At 35.3% G+C, this 23,110-nt stretch overlaps 3 protein-coding genes across 3 annotated transcripts in view; 2 read left to right on the plus strand and 1 right to left on the minus strand.

Annotated features, from left to right (window-relative positions):
• Nucleotides 1-4,632: 4,632 nt before the first annotated feature.
• On the plus strand, nucleotides 4,633-10,326 carry LOC144558593 (putative alkaline/neutral invertase D). The gene is made up of 6 exons (XM_078307440.1): nucleotides 4,633-4,763; nucleotides 5,305-5,719; nucleotides 6,336-6,767; nucleotides 7,622-7,925; nucleotides 8,686-8,940; nucleotides 9,780-10,326. Exons 2-6 carry the CDS (start codon nucleotides 5,345-5,347, stop codon nucleotides 10,097-10,099), a joined length of 1,686 nt encoding a protein of 561 aa, XP_078163566.1. The 5' UTR covers nucleotides 4,633-4,763; nucleotides 5,305-5,344; the 3' UTR covers nucleotides 10,100-10,326.
• Nucleotides 10,327-11,838: 1,512 nt separating this feature from the next.
• LOC144558619 (bifunctional aspartate aminotransferase and glutamate/aspartate-prephenate aminotransferase-like) lies at nucleotides 11,839-16,493 on the minus strand. Its single transcript, XM_078307470.1, has 10 exons — nucleotides 16,351-16,493; nucleotides 15,843-16,077; nucleotides 15,547-15,640; nucleotides 15,295-15,398; nucleotides 14,331-14,579; nucleotides 14,094-14,207; nucleotides 13,789-13,872; nucleotides 13,091-13,261; nucleotides 12,503-12,616; nucleotides 11,839-12,205 (listed from the first exon to the last, which is right to left on the minus strand). The coding sequence occupies exons 1-10, from the start codon at nucleotides 16,455-16,457 to the stop codon at nucleotides 12,065-12,067; spliced, it is 1,413 nt and encodes a 470-aa protein (XP_078163596.1). The 5' UTR covers nucleotides 16,458-16,493; the 3' UTR covers nucleotides 11,839-12,064.
• DCAF1 (DDB1-CUL4 associated factor 1) overlaps nucleotides 16,409-23,110 on the plus strand; it is a 78,703-nt gene continuing 72,001 nt past the window's right edge. The window contains exon 1 of the mRNA XM_078307457.1: nucleotides 16,409-16,540. Coding sequence (XP_078163583.1) covers nucleotides 16,528-16,540 — 13 coding nt within the window. The 5' untranslated portion in view covers nucleotides 16,409-16,527. The remainder of the gene's footprint in view (nucleotides 16,541-23,110) is intronic.

The following is a 23,110-nucleotide window of genomic DNA, read 5'->3' on the forward strand; positions in this document are numbered from 1 at the left end:
TTTAAGGATTTTGTGTTGGATTGAAATGAACGGCTGAGATGGTACCATCCTAATCTGAGCTATCAATCTTCAATGAACAATTTTGAGAGGATGGAGAATGCATTCTGGTACCTCATAAATAATACATGAACTACTGGTGTCTGCATTTGTATGTAATGGCAGATGTCAAATTTGGTGTGATGTCAGGTTGAGCTGTTAGATCCATTTCAAGATTCGTGTGCACTTGATTTGCATGAATTTTGATGTTGATCGAATAGCTCCAATTGGACATCGGACCGTCCCGATTCCCTTATTCTTACTGTTGAAAAAGAATGGACAAAAATATGGTTTAGATTAACAGATTTAAATTAAATTTAACAAAATCTAATTGGGCCTCCAATTTCTGACCAGATTCTGTCATGGGCCTGTTATTCTGGTTTTTCTCTTCTCGACTCCAACATCGAGCATTTTCAGTTGTTAAACCTTTTATTGGTCTATACTCTATAGTCTATACTGATTTGTTTTAAAAAATAACACCAATATTATGTTTTAAAAATGTAACCATGCTCTCTCTAAAATTGAATGCACACTTAATGAAGGTGCTCCAGTTGTCTGCACGCATGCTCATAATGCAAACTAATAAAAAGAAATAATAAAAGAAAGAAATTGTGTTGCTTCTGTTGACACCTTTGTTTCGTTGAAAATCTTATGTTAAAGAATACATAGTTGAACACTATTGCTCATTGTGTTTTTAATTGTATATTGTAATTCTCATTTTGATCTTGCGCGTCATATATCTGATAATATAGCAAGCAAATAATAATAATATTAGACCGTAGTGTTGGGTCCATTTTATTTTCTTTTCATCGTCTGTCTTCGATCTGTTTCATGCCAACAATATTATAATTATTTACGTGCATAGCGAATTAAATATGTTTCATGTTATGTCAATTTTAGCATTTTATTTTGCGATTTTAGGCGGAGCTTTAAAATTTTTGACCGTTGAATTGACCTCAAATCAACATTTTAAATGAGGAAAAAAAAATTAGACTTGGATGCTTGGGGCTGCCATCTCTTTCAATTTAACAGAAATTTGAATTTTGTACTTCTCGTACTATTATTATGTGAACCTACTAGTCACAAAAAAATTGTATCCACGTAATAGCTGAGATTATAAACTACTAGGGTAACTTCTAAAAAAAATTGCATTCAAATTTATATAAGAAACAGTATAGTTAGTACTTAATAAATTAGTTACATATTTCAAACTGTTGATTATTTCACCTTTTTGACCTTGTATAGAATGACTCAGAATTTTATGATTTTTGACATTAATTCTAAAATAATTCATTAACATATATTGGAAAATTTAGAGTTGGTCTATCGTGGTTAATTTGCACGGTTAATATTTTCACCTTTTTATTGATTAATAAAATTTATAGAGGTTAATGTACTAGTGATGAATAACTATCAGCCCGAGCTTATCCTACTTAATTTGCGCAATTCAATGGTCTACAACTGTTATGTTGAAAATTTAATGTTTCAATTGTTACAAAGAGTATGATAAAAAATAAAAATAAACAATAGAGATAATTCAAATCCTCTCATAACGGTGGAGAGTTAAATGCACAAACCCTAGAATGTAAAACGGAGAAATTCTTATATGATTTTAGGTGACATATCTATTGCAAATGTACAATATTATTTTCTTTTATCATTTATTAGTCTATCATTATTGGTTGCATGTATAGAACGATTTATAGTTTTTTTATTTTTACTGCAATAGAATATAAAATTTTCGTTTAATTGCAATGGGCACATATATATTGATATACATAGAACGACATAGGACAATTGTGTGAAAGAATTATTGAAAAATTTAAATTCTTGATCACTTTTTTGAAACATAAATGAAATCTCATCTCTCTCTCTCTCTCTCTCTTTATTATGACAACTAAGCTATTAATTTTCTTCTTCAACATTCAGCACTCACCTTTTCGTTATATTAACCCCACAATAATTGCATTTTATAATTATTATTCCAATTATTATTGTACTTATGTCGGTGCCCCTTTTTTCATTCGGAAGCTAGACACGAATTATAAGATCCCACGTTTGAATTGTTTAATATATTATTTGTATGTTGCATATAATATTTTTGTTTATACAGCAAGCTAAGATTATAAAATTTGATCTGCTGGTTGGTCCATTTTTCTTTAAGTATGTTTTAAGCACCTTTTCACCATTAATTTTATCGTTGATTTGTATCTCTGTTTGTTTATTGAATTTTCATTCTCCAACAACCGCACCCACCAAAAAAGTAATTTCAAATTGATCTCGTTTGTTTTAAATGCCGATCCTCTTAAAGTTTTTGAGTTTGTTAAAATTCAGACCGAACAGAGAAAACGGATTTGAATAAATTTTGCGGGACAACTTTAATATATATAAATTGGAATAATGAATTTTTTTTTTCCTTTTTGAGAGAAAAATGAGGTGAAATGGAGTAAGGATATTAACGGTGATAGTTTGGCTTCACTCAGCGCACGGATTTTATGCCTTTTCATTTTAACTCTATTGCTTGTGCACTACATGAAACCAAACTAGCACTACCAATATCTTTACCACATGCATGAAAAGCTTTAAAACTCGTGCTAGTTTACGACGGACAGTTTGGATTCAAACTCAAATTTTGAATTACTCTGAATCCGTTAATTATAGCATTATTTTGCAATTTTATGGGGAGCTCAAAATTTTGTGACCGTTGAAATTCTTGACCTCATATCAACATCAAGTATAAGAAAAATAAATATATACAAGCAATTTAGAGCTAGCCGCCTACTTGTTCAATAAATATAGGCAAGATGGAGAAAAAGAAAGGTTGAAAAGAGGCCATTGAAAGTGATGTACGTTTATCCAATTCTAAGTTACATGCCAAATTAAAATATCTTTTGGCAAGATACCAAGATAGATTTCAAACTCAAACTTAGCTTTTGAATAAAGTTTCTCAATATAAAAGGACTTAAGAGCTAAGTCACATTATTTTTACATGCTTTTGGCAATAAAATATAATAAAGAATGGAATTTATTGTGTGGTTATACTGAATTTAAAATGACTTTTTACTCAATCTGTTTTGGGGCAGCAAAAACAACAAATGGTAACAAAAAAAATGAGGTAACATGAATTTTGAGCTTAAATTCGGACCATCTGATATGCTTTCGCACGAATATTAAAGAGGTCATGTATATTTTATTTTGGATCGAATTAGTTCAGATTTTGATCGGACGATCCAGATTTAAACTCAAAAATTATGTTACCTCATGGGATGCAGACTAAAGATGAGGGAGGGAATGATATAAATTGATTACGCTTCATAAATTTAATTATAAGAGAGGAGGGTAGGAGAACATTTCGCCTCTTCTATCCTTTAAGCAATTAAATTTGCCTTCTTTAAAATAAAATATAGATGAAGTAAAATTGGATTTAATAATTTCTTAATCCCTTTAAAATTTCTCTGCTTTTTTTTTTTTTTGACTAAATGAATTCTACAAATTTTCAAAGTATGGATCAAAAGAAAACATTGCATTTGTATGTACGCGACTATATAAACAAAAGTCAAAACAAGGCTGGAATATTCTGTTATTTTCCTCAAAATTGAAAATGTCAAATAACTAGAAATATTTTCTAAAAGGTTGTGTGATTCCAATTTGATAGCTCATCATAGCGCATTATAAGTAGTATCAATTATCAAGTCGTAATCAATGGAATTTACTAATAAACGAAGGGCCTCATGCAGAGGAAAAAAAAAAACTATACAGGACATTTGTGCAAAATTGCAAATAATATCTTGAGTATTGTGTTGGTTTGTTTCATGCATGCTCTTTTGTTCTATTCTATATATGTGATGGCATGAGATGAACTTTGTAACTTTAGATATGTACCAGTACATTTGTCAGGTACCATGTACCAGTGGTTTTGTACTGATATCCTGTTTGAATGGTTTCATATTAATAAATCAAAATCGGTGGTTTCACCCACCACTCAAAAGAAAAAAGAAAAAAGAAAAAAGAATCTTGTGTTGTAAAGAGTACAAATATGGAATTAGAAGGCTAATAAAATTTGGATTCTGTCAATTTTGGTAGTCTAGCATTTCTTTGGCGATATTACCGTGCTTATATTATTCGTATCTTTTGCCATTATCCAAATTTTTATTTGTAAAATCATTTCGGATAAGATTGGGTCCACAATTTTGGACGTTATCTTACTTTCTATATTTGATTTCATTTATTTGCAACTCAAAACCGGGGGAAGAAATTAGTATGAACAAGCAATTCTGACGTGTCATGTGAATCTAAATAAATTACATGAATTTTGGTACAGATTAAACAATTTTGAGCTGATATTCGACTGTTCCGTTTCCCTAAGAAATTATTTCATTTTTTTTTTCTATATTTTTTGCTCCTCCAGCAAATAACTTTTCTACTATTTACAAATATTTATATTTCCATGGACACCAAAGCATAAATAGAGAAAGAAGCCAAACTACAGTTTCCGGTTTGACCGGATGCTGACGTGTCATTCATCGGTTACTACCGGTTGCCTCCTTGCACAGTAATAAGGTATTAAATTTTTTAAAATAAAAAAAATAAACACACCTCTAATTAATTAACCCTCTATAAAACCTCCACCAAACACATTTCTGTCCTCCTCTCTTTCTCCTCTCATCTCTCATTATCCAATCGGATCTCCTTCAAAATTGGTGAAAAGTTTCAACTGATATCTTAAGGTATGCTTTCTTCGACTTCATCGGGAATTTCGCCAAGTTTTTCTATGAAAATGTGTGGATTTAAGTTAGAATTGATGAATTTTAGCGAACTGTTTGCCCTTTGATTCTTATTTTTTTTATCTGTTTAAAAAATTGTAAGTATTGAAGGCAGATTTGCTGGTTGATGTGGTATCTACTCCTTTTTTAGATTTACTGGATATATCTACAAAATTATTTCTGTCTAGTTTCCATTTTCAATTCACTCATACACCCTTATGAAAAACAATGAAGAGAGAGAAAATAATTGATGGTGAATGAAAACATGCCTATGGGTTTAATTGATATTATTATGTTTGGTTTGTGGAATTTCTTATGAATAACTGATTATTTGTTTGGTCAACCCTTAATTCTCTGAAAGTGACTTTTGGGCAAGTCTTATTTCCTAGCTGTGTAATTCTATGTATGTATCATCTACAAAATGATGTAATTAATTTGATAAACCAGAGGTATAAATGCACAATCCCTCTTGTACCTAAATAACACTATCACACTTTTGGCCCAGCATAATTACCTAGGATTAACCCCACCAGTCTCTCCAATCAATGGATGGTCCTGTGAATTCTAAAGTGGGGCCCACCACATCGGCAGCCGATGCTGATGACCTTGCCTTGGCAAAACTGTTAGACAAGCCAAAACTCAAGATAGAGAGAAAGAGGTCCTTTGATGAGAGATCCTTCAGCGAACTCACAATAAATGTGCGACAGCTGGAGAGTTATGATAGCTTGTACTCACCAGGGTACAGATCGTCAGGCATCGGGACCCCTTCGTCACTCGGAGGTGAGGTTTTTGATCCCCATCCCATGGTGGGTGAGGCATGGGAGGCACTCAGGAGATCAATGGTGTATTTCAATCAGCAGCCAGTGGGGACCATTGCTGCTTATGATCATGCCTCAGAGGAGGTTCTGAATTATGATCAGGTAATTATAATTATATATATTTTTTATTGATTTTTCTATGTGTAATTAGTTTTAGGTATATGATATCCTCTCAAATCTATTTAACTCTTGCTTGTGCAATCAAGCCTCAACCTAAAACCTATTTTTGCAGTAGGTCATTCTTATTTTTGCAAATATGCCTGAAAAAGAAAGTGTTAGTTTGTTGTAATTTGGCCTGCATTGTTATGTACCAAACAAACCAAGAAGAAAAATAAATCTGAAAAGAAAGAAAGAGGCTTAAGATTTGTAAAATGAATTTCATAAAAAAAAAGAAATTTGCAAAATAATCCTTAGTATGAAAGAGTAAGGGAAAATAAAGTGAAGAAACATAAAATATATAAAATGAAACCTATTTAGTCTTGATTCATATCTTATTTGTGTTGTTAAGCAGCTGAGTACAGAACTAAAAATGAAATTAGACTTACAATTTGTAAACTGGCATCAATATGCTATCGTTAAGTCCCAAATGATGATACTTAAGTAAAAATAGACCTCATGATCTACTATCTCCCATCACAATTGTCTTAATTTACCCATATTTATCCTAACTCATACATTGAAGCCTCAACTTCCAACACTAATTCTCCATGCACACCAGGTGTTTGTGCGTGACTTCGTACCGAGCGCATTGGCATTCCTCATGAATAACGAACCCGAAATAGTAAAAAACTTCCTCCTAAAAACCCTTCATTTACAAGGCTGGGAGAAGAGGGTTGACCGGTTCAAACTAGGTGAAGGTGCCATGCCGGCCTCCTTCAAGGTTCTTCATAACCCGACCCGCAAGACTGACACTCTCATAGCGGATTTCGGGGAGAGTGCTATTGGGCGGGTGGCGCCTGTTGATTCGGGTTTCTGGTGGATTATACTGCTGAGGGCATACACCAAGCACACAGGGGATATCTCTCTGGCTGAGACTGATGATTGCCAGAGAGGGATGAGGTTGATTCTCGCTTTGTGCTTATCTGAGGGGTTTGACACCTTTCCTACCTTGCTCTGTGCTGATGGTTGTTCTATGATTGATCGAAGGATGGTGAGTAAGAGTAACAACTCCTTGTTTCTTTCCTAAAAGAGTGAGGCTATGGTGCTATGCATAGTGTGGATTGGTCCGTACTACGCATCGATATCTTTGTTTTAGAAGTTCAAATAGTCGATCTGAACCGTTTAACATGATCTCTGTATGAAAATGTACTTGTAGATCAAATTTTACATTTTTTTATAATTATTTTACTATTTTTCTAGATAGGTAGAAAATCACTCCATTCAAAATTAGTCATTTTCTACATATCTAGAAAAATAGTAAAAAAATTATCAAATTTGTAAAACTTAGTCTGCAAATACATTTTCATATGAAAATCATGTTCCACAGTTCAGATCGACTATTTGGACTTTCAAAATTGAGATATCGATGCGTAGTACGGACCAATCCACACTATGCATAGTACTGTAGCCTCACTCAATAATTATTTACTCTTTTGGTTGTTTGTAAGTTCTTTTTCTTCTTCTTTTGAAGTGTGCTTTTGCTTTATGTTAGGGTGGATTATTCTTTGTTGCTATTAGAAAATACAGGATACCATACTGAGAAATGAGAGATGATTCCATTTTTCAATACCATGTTTTGTAATGAGTAAGGATTTTGTGAGGTTTGATTTGTGGGCTTATATGCAATTCTTTCCTTCTTGGAATGCATTTTATAGCTGATGTTAGTAAAACTCTCTCGTTTTTTAATGGGACGGACTTGGTGCTTTATCACTATTCACCCTTGCAAAATCAATACAATGTGAAATTCCAAACATCCAATTGAGTGGTACTATCAGAAGCAGCTTCTCATCAGTAAGTCAGAATACCATCTTATTATCTTAGTATCTTTTTATTTTTTCTTTTCAGGGCATTTATGGATACCCAATTGAAATCCAAGCCTTATTTTTTATGTCATTGCGATGCGCGCTTCTGATGTTGAAACACGATGCAGAGGGGAAGGAATTTGTCGAACGAATTGTAAAGAGATTACATGCGCTGAGTTATCACATGAGGAGCTACTTCTGGCTTGACTTCCAGCAGTTAAACGACATTTACCGGTACAAGACCGAGGAGTATTCTCATACTGCCGTAAACAAATTCAACGTTATTCCCGACTCTATCCCTGATTGGGTCTTTGACTTCATGCCTTGTCGAGGCGGATATTTCATAGGTATTAAATGATTTTGTGGGATTTTGTTACTGTCTGGATCCAACCTTATTATTATGGTACCAAATATACTCACTTCTGCCGAGTTCACCACCTTGTTTAATTGCTTCTCCATATTGTATGGTCAATTTAGATAGAGTGGGGCTATGGTACTGTATACCGCATAATGGTCAATATCTTCATTTTAAAAGTGCAAACAATCAATCTGAAACTGTTTAACATGATCTTTATATTAAAATGTACTCGTAGATCAAATTTTACATTTTTTACTATTGTTTTAGATAGGTGAAAAATCGCTTAATGTAAAATTTCTAGACCATTCAAAGTAGTGATTTTCTACCTATCTAAAAAAATTCTGAAAGTGTAAAATTTAGTCTGCAAGTTCATTTTCATTTGGAGATCACATTGCACGGTTCAGATCTACTAAGACTTTGGAAACAAAAATATTGATCCGTAGTGCGGACCAATCTGCGCTATGCTTAGTACCATAGCCGCACTCATTTAGGTATTTTTAAGTGATTTGCTAGTAACAGAGCCATTTAACCCCTCCCCCCCCCCCCCCTCCCCCCCCCCCCCCAATCTCCAACACCAACATAGGGGAAAAATATATAAAACAAATTAATCCCTAGACATACAATTAACCCATATGATATGCATGTACGACCCACTTTCCTACACCTCGACACAGATACATGCACAATGTAAAAAAGAAAAACACTTCATACGAACAACACTACTTTTCTAACAAGAAAATAAACAACAGGAAATGTGAGCCCGGCCCGAATGGACTTCAGATGGTTCGCACTGGGCAACTTAATGGCGATCTTGTCGTCTCTAGCGACACCGGAGCAGTCAACGGCGATAATGGACCTCATGGAGGAGCGGTGGGAGGAGCTCATAGGAGAGGTACCCCTTAAAATAACTTACCCCGCCATTGAAAGTCATGAGTGGCGTATTGTCACCGGTTGTGATCCTAAAAACACCCGCTGGAGTTACCATAATGGCGGATCCTGGCCAGGTAATATTAATTTTCTTACCTGTATTTTTGTGTTGAGATGCTAAAATGATGGCGTGTGCAAGACACTTATTTAAATTGTTATCAACAATATTTTTTTTCATGCTTTTTTTTGGGGGTTTCGGCTGAAATTGGGTTTGAGACGCCCCTTATTTAATTGTTCTTGGATGGTCCAGAATCTTCTGAAAAACAATGATTTTGTACTTTCCTAAAAAAATAGTAAAACTTTTCCAAAAAAAAATATAAAATTTGGTCTCCAAGCACATTTTAATATAGAGATCATGTTGAGTGGTTCGGATCGACTGTTTGGGCTTTGAAAACGAATATAAGATATGAGGCGCAATTGAGGTATGAAAGCCACGAGGCATTTGAACCCTGCTTTGAACCCTGATCCTAGATAAAGTACAGAATCTATGACTCAAGATCTCTTATTTGTCTACTCCATTCATTAACAAAGAATTGCCTGATTACCACCCCTGATTTACTCAAATAGGGTATCATCAACAAACCCACCCCATGCAGTTATTAACAATGAATATATTATATATTATATGAAAAAAAAATCTATTATTGTTTCTATTTACTGAAGTTTTGCTTTCTAATTGGAAGTATGCATACCAGTAACATTTTTTCACATGTCTAGCTGTTTTCTTAACCACAGCCTTGTTGGCACTAAATTATATATTTGGAGTGATAGTTTGTATTTCATTTGATTTTAAAGACATATTTTCAGGCATGTTTATAATATTTATATATGCAACTAAAATATGCATGGCATTTTTTAGCTTTGCTTAGAGATGCAAAATTTGTACCGTAATTTCTCTTTCTCGTTTACTTTTTAGTGCTTCTATGGCTACTCACAGCCGCATGCATAAAGACTGGGCGGCCTCAGATTGCAAGGCGGGCCATAGAGCTTGCCGAATCTCGGCTCCAGAAGGACAGCTGGCCTGAATACTACGACGGTACACTTGGTCGGTACGTCGGTAAACAAGCACGGAAATTCCAGACATGGTCGATTGCAGGGTATTTAGTGTCGAAAATGTTGCTCGAAGACCCGTCTCACCTTGGCATGATTTCTCTAGAAGAAGACAAGGCCATGAAACCCTTGATTAAGAGATCTGCCTCTTGGACATGCGCCAAACCTAATAAAGAAGACATGTAATTTGTATTTTTGGAGTTCTAATGATTTTTTGTTTTTTTGTTTTTTGTTTATTCTCATTAATCATAAAATACTTGGTATACCGCAACAGGGTATAATCTGTCTTGAGTCTGGCCTTTGTCTTAACAAATTGTGAACAATTTTCTCTCTTTCCCTCCTTTTCTTCGGCTAAATAAAATAAGATGTGGTGACAACGAGCTGCTAATTAAAACCAAGTTTTGTTTAGATCATTTTCGGATCTCTGACTTAGATTTTATGCAACACAATAATATAATTAAACTATGAAGGAAGTTAGTCATGAGCAGTGTTCTAAATAGCACGCTATAGCGTTTTTGGATCCTAAACGCTACGCTATGGTATCAAAACGCGCTATTTGAGTTACGGACGCTATAGCAGTAATAGCGGTCCGCTATAGCGCATAGCATGTAGCGCAAATAGCGTGCGCTATGCAACATGAGCTGTTTTTTTTTTTTTTTTTTTCAATTTATATGAGTTTTTAATAAAGGCTCAGATTGGATTTTAACCGTGATTTTTTTTTTTTTTGCAATTGACCTATTAAGTTTTATAGTAAACTATTACTTATTAAATGAGAGATCCATCAAACGAAATAAAATAAGGAAGCTACAGCGCGCTATGCAACATGAGCTGTTTTTTTTTTTTTCAATTTATATGGGCTTTAAATAAAGGCTCAGATTTTAAATATTAAAATATTTCTTGAAGTAACAACATGATACTTACTATATGGTAGTTTGAATATTTTGAATAGATTAAGATAATTAATTATGCCATGATGTATATGTTATTTTGAAATTTAAATAGAAAAAAGATAGATTATGTCATAATGCTGAATATATTTTGAATAGAAAAAGATCGATAGTTTATGATATTAGTATTATTATAGATATTTTGAGTCGCAATTTGGACTTTGTATTGGATTAATATGAATATTATAATTTTTTTAATCAATTTGATATTATTTATTGTTATATGAGACTTAGATAATGTTGATATTTAGTACAAGAGTAAAGCCAACATACACTTAAGTGTACCGTACTCTTAAGTTTAGGCCGTTCAATTTCTTTAAAAGTCATGCTATCACGACTTTTAAAGGATCTACACGACTTTTAAATAAATCAAACGACCTAAACTTAAGAGTACGGTACACTTAAGTGTATTTAGCTTTACTTTTAGTACAAATATATGATATAATTTTTATAAAAATAAAAAAACGCTATGTGGCATAGTTTTCACTATAGCTTTCTTTTTCGGCTTCCCGCTATGACGCGATAAATGCTATTTAGAACCTTGGTCATGAGTCATGCCGTTAATGGATTTGTGTCATGAGTACGGCACGACGTGTGATGTCACGTGTTGATCACATGACTTTGCATGTCACTTGACGTCTCTCTTCCATTAAAAAAAAGCACAGTATGGCATGCTACGCAAACTGATGTGACTATTTTTTTAACATTATTTGTTTTAATTTATTTTCCAACACTTACATATTTTAGTATTTTTTTAATAAATTAATTTAAAATTAAAAAAATAGTTAAACGTGATTATGGTGTCATCATTTTAGTAGCGCATCAAATTATGTTATGTTTCGTTTTCCTTCAGTATAATTAAAATAGAAAGCTCCATACACGAGTATATTTTGGAAATTGGTATTAGATACATAGAAATCAGTATATTATTGAATTGATAAAACTCAGAATGTTTCTTTTTTATAACCAGCAAAATTACAATAGCATAGGATATTATTTCAAATAAAAAATATTCATGTTACATTTAAATTAGACGAAGCTGCAACTATTTCATGAGCAAACAATTACAAAATCCTGCTTTATTCAAAAACCAATATATGATGCCTAAATAATTCCAAACCTTAACTACAACATATCACATTTAAATAAGACCACAGCCGCTTTGGGGCTAAAAATTTGACAAATTTCTAATTAATAACACCTATTAGACAGCAACAGGAGGCTTGAGAAACGACATGGCTTCTTTTATATTATTCACCGCTGCTTCAAGCGTAGTTAGAGATGCAGCATAAGAGATTCTAACACATTTATCATCGCCAAATGCATCTCCCGGTACAAGCGCAACCTAATACGATTGAAATATAATTTCCAATAAAAGAACCAATGTTTCACATTATTTATGAACCACTCAGCTTTGATAGTTCAGACCTCTGCTTAAAAGAATGACCAAATTACCCTTCTGCTTTAGGTATATTATATATGAACAAACAAGACGAAGAGTCTAGGCAATTTAATAAACAATGAAGAGGCACATTTAACTACAACCAGGACAATGTTCCCAAACAAAAGAAAAAGATAATTAATAAAACATTTAAAGAATTTATTGAAACATAATTAAAAAGTGCGATGAATTGGACCGAACCTGAGCCTTGTCAAGGAAGAAACGGCAAAGAGACTCAGAGTCTTTAATGGTGCCGAAACCTTCAACCTCAGACCCATAATGAGCACTGAAATCGATAAATAGGTAGAATGCCCCCTGCATTTGTAACAAAATACTATGAACATTAAAAAGAAAAAAAACAAATGTACTCATTAGCTACATAACCTCTGATTTTGACTAGTAATAATTATCAAGGAAATCAATCATTGATGTTGGGTCAATTGCTTAGTACCATGTATATGCTTTACCAACTTTGACCTGTACCTATAGTAAGGAATCAACCTGTTTTTTGTTTTTTTTTCCCTGACCTTTTGGCTTAAAATTTTTTGTGTTTGCTACTTTTATAATGTGGTTACCGATAAAATAATGGAAATTATTTTTTCAGTTCAACTGCTGAAGTTCTCGAAATCTCCTAATTTTGGTCTAGAAAATGGGAATTGCAGATACTGCTCCTAATTTCAGTCCAGCACCCCTTCAAAAGATTAAAAAAAAAAAAAAAAAAGAACCAAAAGGGTAATCATTAAATCAGACCCTTGACAAAAAGCAAAAAATAATTACTTAAATTAGCACCTGGGGTTCTGAAATCTTAACACCTGGTAATTCTCTGAAGCTCTTGACCAAGAAATCCCGGCGTTCACGGAAAGCCTTAACCATGGTTGCAACGGCTTCACCACCAGCATAACCCAAGTTCAGACCTGCTAATCCTGCTTTCTGTGAGATGCTACTTGCGCCGGAAGTGTTCTGACATTTATGAAAAAATATTAAATAATTAAAGAATGAACTTGAACTTTATGTGTGACCCAGTAAAATGAAGGGTGCTTTGCATACCACCAATATAAAGAATTAAGAGTGAGGCTATGGTACCATGCGGATTGGTCTGTACTATAGATCAATATCTTGGTTTTCAAAGTTCAAATAGTCGATCTCAACCGTTCAACATGATCTCCATATGAAATTGTACTTGCTAACTAAATTTTACATTTTTTGGAACTTTTTTTATTTTTTTTTAGATAGGTAGAAAATCACTACATTCGACTAGGTTGCCTCTCCTATCGATCATACAACATTTTTGAATGGTCTAGAATTTTTAGATCAGGTGATTTTCTACCTATTAAAAAAAAATTGTAAAAAAATTAAAAAAATGTAAATTTGATGTACAAGTACATATTTTCTACCACTCTTGGACCCAATTTGACAGCACTACCAGAGTGAGTGAGTGTGTGTGTGTGTGAGAGAGAGGGAGAGAGAGAGAGAGAGAGAGAGAGTACCTGACTTTGGATTTTTGCACATGCAGAAAGAAAATGTTTCGGGCATGCAAGATATCCGAGCCTCCAACCCGTCATTGCAAATGCCTACAAAATAAAACAAATATGCTCTAATACTACACAAATCGAACCCCAAAGACATATTGATGAGACCATGATACAAGAGATTCCTATAGGGTTAATATAAAATTTCATGCATCCTTATTATTGGACATCAATTTCTGTTTTATCATGTGACAAAACCAAATAAGTGTGTTGGCAATAAACCCATTATTTGACATGTTAATTATCAAATTTTAAATACTTACCTTTGAAAATCCGTTGACAGTCAAAGTTCTGTCGTACATTCCTGGCAGAGATGCAAAGCTGGTGTGTTTAGCCGGTGAATATATAATGTGCTCGTATATCTCATCAGACAATACCTGTCAATTTAAAGATAAAGTAATATTTATATTTGATTATTTTCATGGCAAACATGACGACCACCTTCAACTGTATTTTAGAATTTTTACTGGGAGAATTAAATGAACAATCAAAGAACTTACCAGAAGTCTAGGGTATTTCCTGACTATATCAGCAATTTGTTCTAGAAGCTCTTTTGGGAATACAGACCCAGTAGGATTTGAAGGTGAGCAGAGAATAAGAAGCCTTGATTTCTCGTTTATTTTAGAGGCGAGCAATTCAGGATTGAGCAAGTAATTGTCAGATATGTCAGTGGGGAGGATAACAGGTTTAGCATCCGCTAACCGGGCCATTTCTGGATAACTCACATAAAATGGGGCAGGAATCAAAACCTGCAAAAAGTTTAGAAAGAACAGTTTTCAGATTAAACCCTAGAAGATTCGACATTCTCATTTGTCGATTATTAAATTATAGATGCTTGGTATTTTTTGCAAAAAGCATTTGATACCTATGTGACTTCACAAAGAAAACCAGTGAGGATTAACAACAAAAGAAATCATTTTATTTCTGCTTTGGTTAAGACACTATAACAGTATTTTAGATCATTTTATTGTTAGGATATATGCAAAGCATAGATTCTTTACAGGATTAATTCCAATTGGTTCCTTTGTGTTTTGCAATAGAGTCTGAACTATTATAATGCTACAGTAAGATATACAAAATAGGAACTTCAAAAGATTTGCTAATGGCTGTGACATTATTAGCAAAGACGTACATAAATAAGGTGTACCATTAAAAAGGGCTATATATAAAGTAAAGGTCTATTTTGATGGGAAATAGTTGTGAGATGGAAATATGGTGTTTTTTTCTCAACTGAAAGTGCTTCCCCTCTCTAAAGCTTATAGGGTGTTCATAAAACTAAGGAAAATGCTACAATTGAGAGAATATTTAATGTAACAGAAAATATTATAATATTTCTTGAATACTGCATCAGGGAGTGGTACCAGTGGTTTGGTATTTAGCCTTCAAACACTTTGTGATTCAATGAAATTGGTGGATTTATATCCACTTTTATTAAAAAAAAAAAATGTAACATAAAATATTTACCTCATCACCAGGTGAGCAAACAGCTAATACCGCTTGCATAATACACTGTTTGGCACCATTACTAACCATTATCTGATCTGGTGTGTACTCCAACCCATTTTCCTCTGATATTTCACATTATACATAATTATGTTAAATGCTTGAGGAATTAAAAACAAAGGTCACTACAACTACACTGAATTGTTTTTACTTGGAGCAAAAATTTGTTAGTATAGGACTACTTTTATCCTAAGATAAAGTATAGAAATTTACCTTTGAGTTTATGGCAAATAGCCTTTCTCAGCTCGATTGTACCGGTGTTTGGAGTGTACCTTGTGTGACCTTCCCTTATAGCATTGATACCAGCCTGAAAAAACACAGCAAACAGAACTGTTTGTCTTCTCCAAATATAGATAGGAGGAATATATCAAAAAGAAATTAAAAATTAATTTTAGTTTTTGGAACTATTTTTGTACATGTCATAATCTAAGCTATTGCAAGTCAAATTACTTTCCCTGATTAGATTGAATAAATTACCCAAAGTTGGATAAAGAATTTACAGTTATTACCTCAATGATGGCAGCAGGTGTGTCAAAATCAGGCTCACCAGCTGCAAGTCGGATTACAGGAACTCCAGCTTGTACAAGTGCAGTTGCATGATCTGTAATTGCCATAGTCTTTGATGGTTTCAGAGATTTCACCCTTGGGTTGATCGAGTCATCAACTGGTACAATTGCCTCGGTACCATTTTGTGAACTTGCCATGACTCTGATCAATTCAAGGTTTATCTTCTTCTCCCAAGATCTGCACCAATAGAAATTTAATTATGCGCAAAAGTTCAAATTTTAAAAACAGCTAATTTCTAACAGAGATGGAACTTCCCTGCACAAACAACATTATGTATTTTTCACAAAATTTAAAGTAAAGATACAAACTTGCATACTCAATTGAATAAGGAATATCTTCCGTTACTACTCTAACTTACATACTCAGTTGAATAAGGAATATCTTAAAAAAAATGAAATTATCATCTGAATTTGGAAACTAAAGTGCAAAGAATTCAATTTGTTAGCTTACTTGGAGAAGGAGACGGATTTAGGAGAGATGCATTGAGAGAGAAAGCGAGATGAAGCGGGTTTAGAGAGAAGAGAGCGCGAAGGAGAGGTAAGTGTAGAGGCCTCCATCAGTAGATTCTACGATTGGCCTAAGTTTGATGTGGAATCCGAATAGATTCAGATTTTTTAGGAATTGGAGATGCACCAACGCTGTCTCTCTGTCAGGGTAGGAATTTATACCCTTTATGTGTAGTAGCCTAGTAGCCTAGTAGGTGTTTGTTTCCTTCTCTTCCTTTTCCCCTACCAACCCCACCAAACCTACTCTTAGGTGAAGCCGTGGAGGAGGAAGAGGAGGAGGAGGAGGAGGAGGACCGGTTTTGCAACGTTTACCAACCGATTTTACGATTTTCTACGAGGATTTATGCTGGTAGATTGATAAAATAACATATCAATTTCGTATCTAGATTATACTTCACATTTTTATTCAGATTTATGCCTCGCAATTTTACAGGACTGAACTGTAAAAAAATTTAAATTGAAAAGTTAAAATATAAAAAAAAAAATTCTACTGTATCTATGCAAACTTTTAAAATAGCTAATTTCTTTCATAAAGCCATCTTAATGTTCAATATTTTTTGTAAAAACTTAATATTTTTTTCTGTCCTCTTTTTTTTTTTAAATTATTTTAAAAATAAAATTAACAAATATATATAATATTGAGGAATAAAACAACGAAGAAAAATACGACTGATACTTGATTCATCAAAATAGATCAAAAATCGTATTTATAATAAGTATTGTAAATGATTGTATATGGTTGTCGGACGGACTAGATATTGTCAAATAATTAATTAATATACGGCTAATTAATTGAAATTTTGTGAATATTTTTCTGTTTTTATTAAAGTTATGTATATATATTTATAATTTATTAAAACTAATTAATTTAACTCATCAAACTCATCAAACTCATCAAATAATTTATTTGAAAGTTATCCATGACTTGGCTTTTCCCAAAAGAAGATAGAAGTGGAATACTTTGCTTTGGTCAGGCACGTCTCAGTAGAGAACTAGAGATATAATCCCGTCTACATTGGCATGGACGTACACTTTCCAACTTTCAAGTCACTTCGAGGAATGAATTCAGTATATAATACATTGAAAAGAAAGTTATGCAGCCCACGTGAGTAAACAAGAGAGAATAAAGTTTCTGTTTAATAATGGAATTTGTTCCGAAACATGTTACACCTTGTTTGGATGGAAAGTAGACGGCCATTTTTATTAATATTCAAAAAATAAAATTTAATTTTAAAAATAATTAGCAGTTCTGTTTTTTTTTCAAAAATAATCCAACCGCCAGGCTCACGGGCGGTCCAATTAATAGGCAAACCGCCTGGCCCACGGGCGGTCTGCTAGGGAGCAACCCCCCCCCCCCCCCCCCCCCACTGGCGGTCCTCTATAGGTATTTAACCCGATTTTTTCTCTCTCCTGCCCACTTCAACCATTCTGTAAACCAAAATTTTACTGTTTAAGAGAGAGAGCTCCGGCGATTGTTGGGCGATTGAAAGACGATTTTACTGTAGCAATAGATTTTTTTTAGTTTCTTGTTAATTATTTGCTAATTATTAATTACTGTGTGTAACTGTTGCAATTACTGTACAAATTTACTGTAACTGTAGCAACATAAATTACTGTAGCAATATGTAATTTTTTATTTTTTTTATTTTCTAATTAGCCATTGATTACTGTATCCGTTATAATTACTGTACAAAACTTTAATCCTTATGAAATATTTTTTTAAATGTAGTTTGTTAAGGAAAAGATGTTAGTTGCACTGTATGTAGGCGGTAGGTTACAAAGGGGTGAAGATGGCGTGCAGTACACGAAAGATGCCGCATTTGCCTTCGAGGTTAATGAAAATACCACATTTCAGGAACTGAAGCAGCTAATATATGAAAAGACTGCTGTAAACCCCAACATGTATGAAATAGAATTGGCTACACGGATTGACAACTCACTTGGGGTGGGGGGTAGACCTTACTTTGTGAAGTTTCCAATGACAGATGCGAATTTGTGGAGAGTTGTGTACACTCAATTTGCGGCTAGTGGGGTCCCGATAATGAAAATATATTCGAAGAGGGTTCCCCGGACTAGGGCTGGACCTTCAAGTGCAGCTGGGGCTGGACCTTCAGGTTATGACAATTCGGGTTATGACAACCAGGGATACCACCACCACTCCTCTTATGACAACCAGGAGTACCACCACCACTCCCCTTATGACAACCAGGAGTACCACCACCACTCCCCTTATGACAACCAGGAGTACCACCACCACTCCCCTTATGACAACCAGGGTTACCACCACCACTCCCCTTATGACAACCAGGGTTATCACAACTCCCCCGAAAATACTGAAGAGTTACCACCACCACCTAGACAGACACCCCATAAATCCCTAAATTTCCAACTATGCCAGAGTCAGGACCGGTACCTGATAGGCCTAAATTATATACATATTCGATCTGATTTTTATCACAAAATAACACCAAATATCTTGTATTTTGAATATAAAGTGAATAGAATACACCTAGGATCAAGTTACTGCGTTTGCTTGGTTTTAACTTGCAGGAAATGAAGAAAAATGAAGAAAAACCGAAGAAAAATGCCCACTGCGGACACACGGTTTGCGATATGGCCGCAATAAGTACTTAGATGGATTTCTGGATGCGCGCCAATTTTAAAAAGGTATAATAAGATATTCATCAAAATCCGTGCGGATACACGGATATCGATGCGGACGCACGGATCTCGATGCAAGCGCACTCTGGTCGCACAGAAAAAGTCCGAGCCTAGTGCGGATCTCGATGCAGCCGCAGTGAGGATCCCAGTGCGGATGGTACTGTAGCAGTGCGGACAAACTGTAGCAGAACGCATAACTGGAGCCTGATCTTAAAATAACCATAATTTTTGACTCGTAACTCCGATTTAGGCTTGCGACCACTTTTTGGAAAGCTAGGAAGAAGATCTACAACATGAGAAACTAAAAAAAGAAAATTTGGAGTCAGTTGGATGCAATAAACTCGCAGACAGCCAAAATTACACGTTTTCAACACGGTTTCTATTTTTGGCGCACCAAGGACACGTTTTTACAGCTAAACTTGGACAAGACATCATGGAAAATAATTCAAATACAGCACCCACTAACTCCACTTCCTAGCCTCTAAATTCGGCATGGTCTTTAGTTATAAAAGAGGGGGTTCATTATCCATTGAAGGCATCTCTTCGCAAAGATCAAAATCATCCATCATCATCCATCATCCATTATCTCATTCTCTCTCTCCACACTCACAATATTTAGCGATAAATTCTGAAGTAGGAAAGCCTTCAAGCAAGGAGACGAAGGGTTTCATGAGCAAGATTTGGTAAGATAGAGGTTCTTGATTCAATAAAGGGTGTAATCATTTCTTTATTTCATTTCTTCTTACTTTGCCAACTTTTTGTAATGGATCTCTCCATGAGGGAGTAGTTCTCTCTCTAGGGGTTTAGGTCAATGCATGAACTTGTTTAATTGTATCTTATTCGGTTATTTGTCTTTGTTATGATTGTTTATTGGGATTTGATGTTAATTTCTGTGATTTATCATTTGTGTTAATTACATAGTTAGTACTTGAAATCGCAGTAGTCCCGTGTTGGATTCAAAAGAACCAATATTGCTAGGATGAGAGGAGAGTACCAAATTATGAATGCAAAATACCCTAGGTTTGGATTAGGATCTAACCAATTTGTAATCTAAGCCGGAACTATAGAAATTAAGGTTAGGAATTTGGTGAAGGACCTAACCGTGAAGGCAAACCCTAATTAGGACATCTCAAATCGAATCGGGTATTGGTATGAAGGACTTAATCGTGAAATATCAATATTTGAGGAGCCGAGAGACTAACAAGAGCTCAATGGTTCTAGGTAACTAGGGTGGGGGACTTCATCGAGAAGTTCGAGTTACCTAGGCATGTTGTTAATTCACGAAAGTGACCTTTAATGACATATTAGGTTAGAAACCTCATCAAATCATACATGAACTTAAACAAATACCGAATAGATAGAGTTAGCAAGGGAATGTAGACCAAAGACCCCTAGATCTCTAAATCTTGAAAACAAATCAATTCCTTTCTTTTGCTTTTATTTACAATTATTGTTTCAAACTCATTTTGGGTATTGAACCCAACCTTAGAATTTGTTAGAACAAACCCCCCCTCCCCAACTAAGTTTTTATCATACTCCCTGTGGTTTGACACCTCAAATACTACTTTGATAGAATTGTGCACTTGCAATTTAACTCAAACGCGTGTTAAAGGTTTAAAAGGTACATCTTATTGTACTGAAATTTTGTGCATACGCTTTTGCGCGCATCAGTACCTGTTAATCGAACTGATATTGATATTGATGTTGATGCTATTGATGTCATACCAGAAAGGGAAATGGAAACGGGGGATGAATACCAAGGGGTTTGGGAAGCTGATGACTTATCAGATGGTGATGCAAATGTACCAGGGTTGTCTAGGACAGAAAAGTTCCCGATTAGAGGTCGGGGGAATAAACATCCGGTCGCCACATTCAACGACACCATAGCTTTCGAAGAGGCAGACATTAGTTTCTTTGGTCCTCGTGTTCAATACAATCAGGAACTTGCCGCAGGGCAACTTTATACCAACATAGACGAACTTATAAAGAAAATCAATGAGACTCATGTTCACGGCAACTGGGAATGTATAATACACAAAAGGGAGCGAACAAGGTTAGTTGTGCTATGTAAAACTCACCCGCGGTGCGAGTTCCGCCTTTATGCAACCCCTGCGGGTTCAGGGGAAGCATGGATGATTAAGAAGTGCGAACCACCTCATACATTCAAGTCTGCGTCCACAAGGACAGACCATGCACAGTTGACGACATCACTAATTGCCGATGCAATTGAGGATGACATTAAGTTGGATCCATCGATGAGCATCAAGGCGGTGGCTATAACCGTCATACACAAATACAAATATGTAATCCCAAAATACAACAGGCTGTGGAGAGGTCGTGAACTTGCGGTTTGCAGAATATTCGGTAGTTGGAAGGATTCATATGGCTATCTGGCACCATTGCTCCAGGCCATGGCAAGTACAAATATCGGTACCGTATATGAGCGATGGCATGGCCCTTTTTTTGATAAAGACGGAGTACTAATAGAGGGAGCTCAACAATTCAAGGGCATAGCCTGGGCTTTTGGTGCTTGTATCCAAGCTGTGCCATACATCAGACCCGTTATAAGCATTGATGCATGCTTCATGTCTGGCCGTTACGAGGGAAGGTTACTGATAGCATGTGCATATGATGCTGAGAACTAGCTGTTGCCTTTGGCGTTTGCAATTGTTCATAAAGAGGATGGTGAGAACTGGGGATTCTTTATGCAGTTTTTAAGAAGACGGGTGATTGGGGAATGAAAGTTTTTCTGTGTGATATCAGACCAGCACAAAGGAATAAAATATGTTTTTGATCATGAAGATTACGGTTGGTCAACCCGTACTGGCCAGTGTGTGCACAGGTTGTGTATGCAACACGTTGCGGAGAACCTTTCCAAGGCAACCGGGGGCGACAAGTGGGTTACTGATACATTTAGATGGAATTGCAAAAAGAAAAGGCCGAGAAGGGTGGTAGAGATGACTAGCAGTTTTGCAAAGGTACATGTATTTCAATTGTTTACATATATTATTGTACTTTAAGAAAACAAATTTTTTTAGTACAATTGTTTACTTACATTATTCTATTTCCTTATTTTTTATGTAGTACATGCCAAAGGCAAATCTCCACTTAATGAAGGTGGGCAAAAATAATCCCCGAGATGTCAACGAAGATCCAGCATACGAGAAAATATATCAATCCCGTGATGGAGGTTGGCGTTGGGGAATTATGACCACCAACGGATCCGAGTCGCTGAATGCAGTATTCAAGCAGAGCCGGATGTTGCCTGTGGCTGCAGTTGTAGAGGACACATTCTACAAGTTAAATGTCTGGTTTCAGGAACGGCGTGCTAAGGCCACATAATTAATAAGGATGAACCAGTCATTTTCAACAAGGGTGGAGGAGAAACTAAGACGACACAGGGACAAAGGTGCAACTATGACCGTGATCCCGATGGGTAATGATGGAACATAATTTGAAGTGCAAAATCCAAATGAGTACGTTCCTACCAGCCGTAAACCAGATGTCACTATGGCGTTTGTAAAGAGGGCTTGCAAGTACGTGGTTAAATTCGGAGATGCCAGGGCGGTAACCTGTACATGCCAAGGACCCTAGCTAAGTCACATACCCTGCAGTCACGTGATGGCGGTATGCCGAGTGAGGAACTACTGTGAGGATCACTATGTTGCTGACATGTACCGTACCGATTACCTTGCTTCCACTTGGGGTGGATCTTTCCATTCTTTTCCCGATCAGCATGAGTGGCCTGCATATGTCGGTGATAGAATACTCCCTTCAGAAGGATGGATAAGAAAGGGGAGGAGCAGACACAAGCGTATTATAATGACCATGGACGAGATGAGTGGCAGGCGACCGTCGGGAAATCAGGCTCGTTGTTCTGTTTTTGACAGGCGCAGGGCAGCTATGTAGCATTGTACAAAATTCATTTATGATCTTATTATATTACTAACTGAATTGTGTTGTTATGTTCAGATGCCATAAACGAGCACAACGAAAGAAAAAATGCCATAGTTGTTGCTGAAGCAACTGGTAGAACACAACCC

This window comes from Carex rostrata, chromosome 1 (assembly GCF_964058835.1).
Source record: "Carex rostrata chromosome 1, lpCarRost1.2, whole genome shotgun sequence".
Classification (NCBI taxonomy): Eukaryota; Viridiplantae; Streptophyta; class Magnoliopsida; order Poales; family Cyperaceae; genus Carex; species Carex rostrata.

Coding starts and splice junctions, on each gene's coding strand:
- LOC144558593 (XM_078307440.1), top strand. CDS start 5,345: ATGGATGGTCCTGTGAATTCTAAAGTGGGGCCCACCACATCGGCAGCC. Junction 5,720..6,335: donor AGGTTCTGAATTATGATCAG/GTAATTATAATT, acceptor CATGCACACCAG/GTGTTTGTGCGTGACTTCGT. Junction 6,768..7,621: donor CTATGATTGATCGAAGGATG/GTGAGTAAGAGT, acceptor TTTTCTTTTCAG/GGCATTTATGGATACCCAAT.
- LOC144558619 (XM_078307470.1), bottom strand. CDS start 16,457: ATGGAGGCCTCTACACTTACCTCTCCTTCGCGCTCTCTTCTCTCTAAA. Junction 15,399..15,546: donor TATTTGCCATAAACTCAAAG/GTAAATTTCTAT, acceptor GTGAAATATCAG/AGGAAAATGGGTTGGAGTAC. Junction 13,873..14,093: donor CTGTCAACGGATTTTCAAAG/GTAAGTATTTAA, acceptor TTTATTTTGTAG/GCATTTGCAATGACGGGTTG.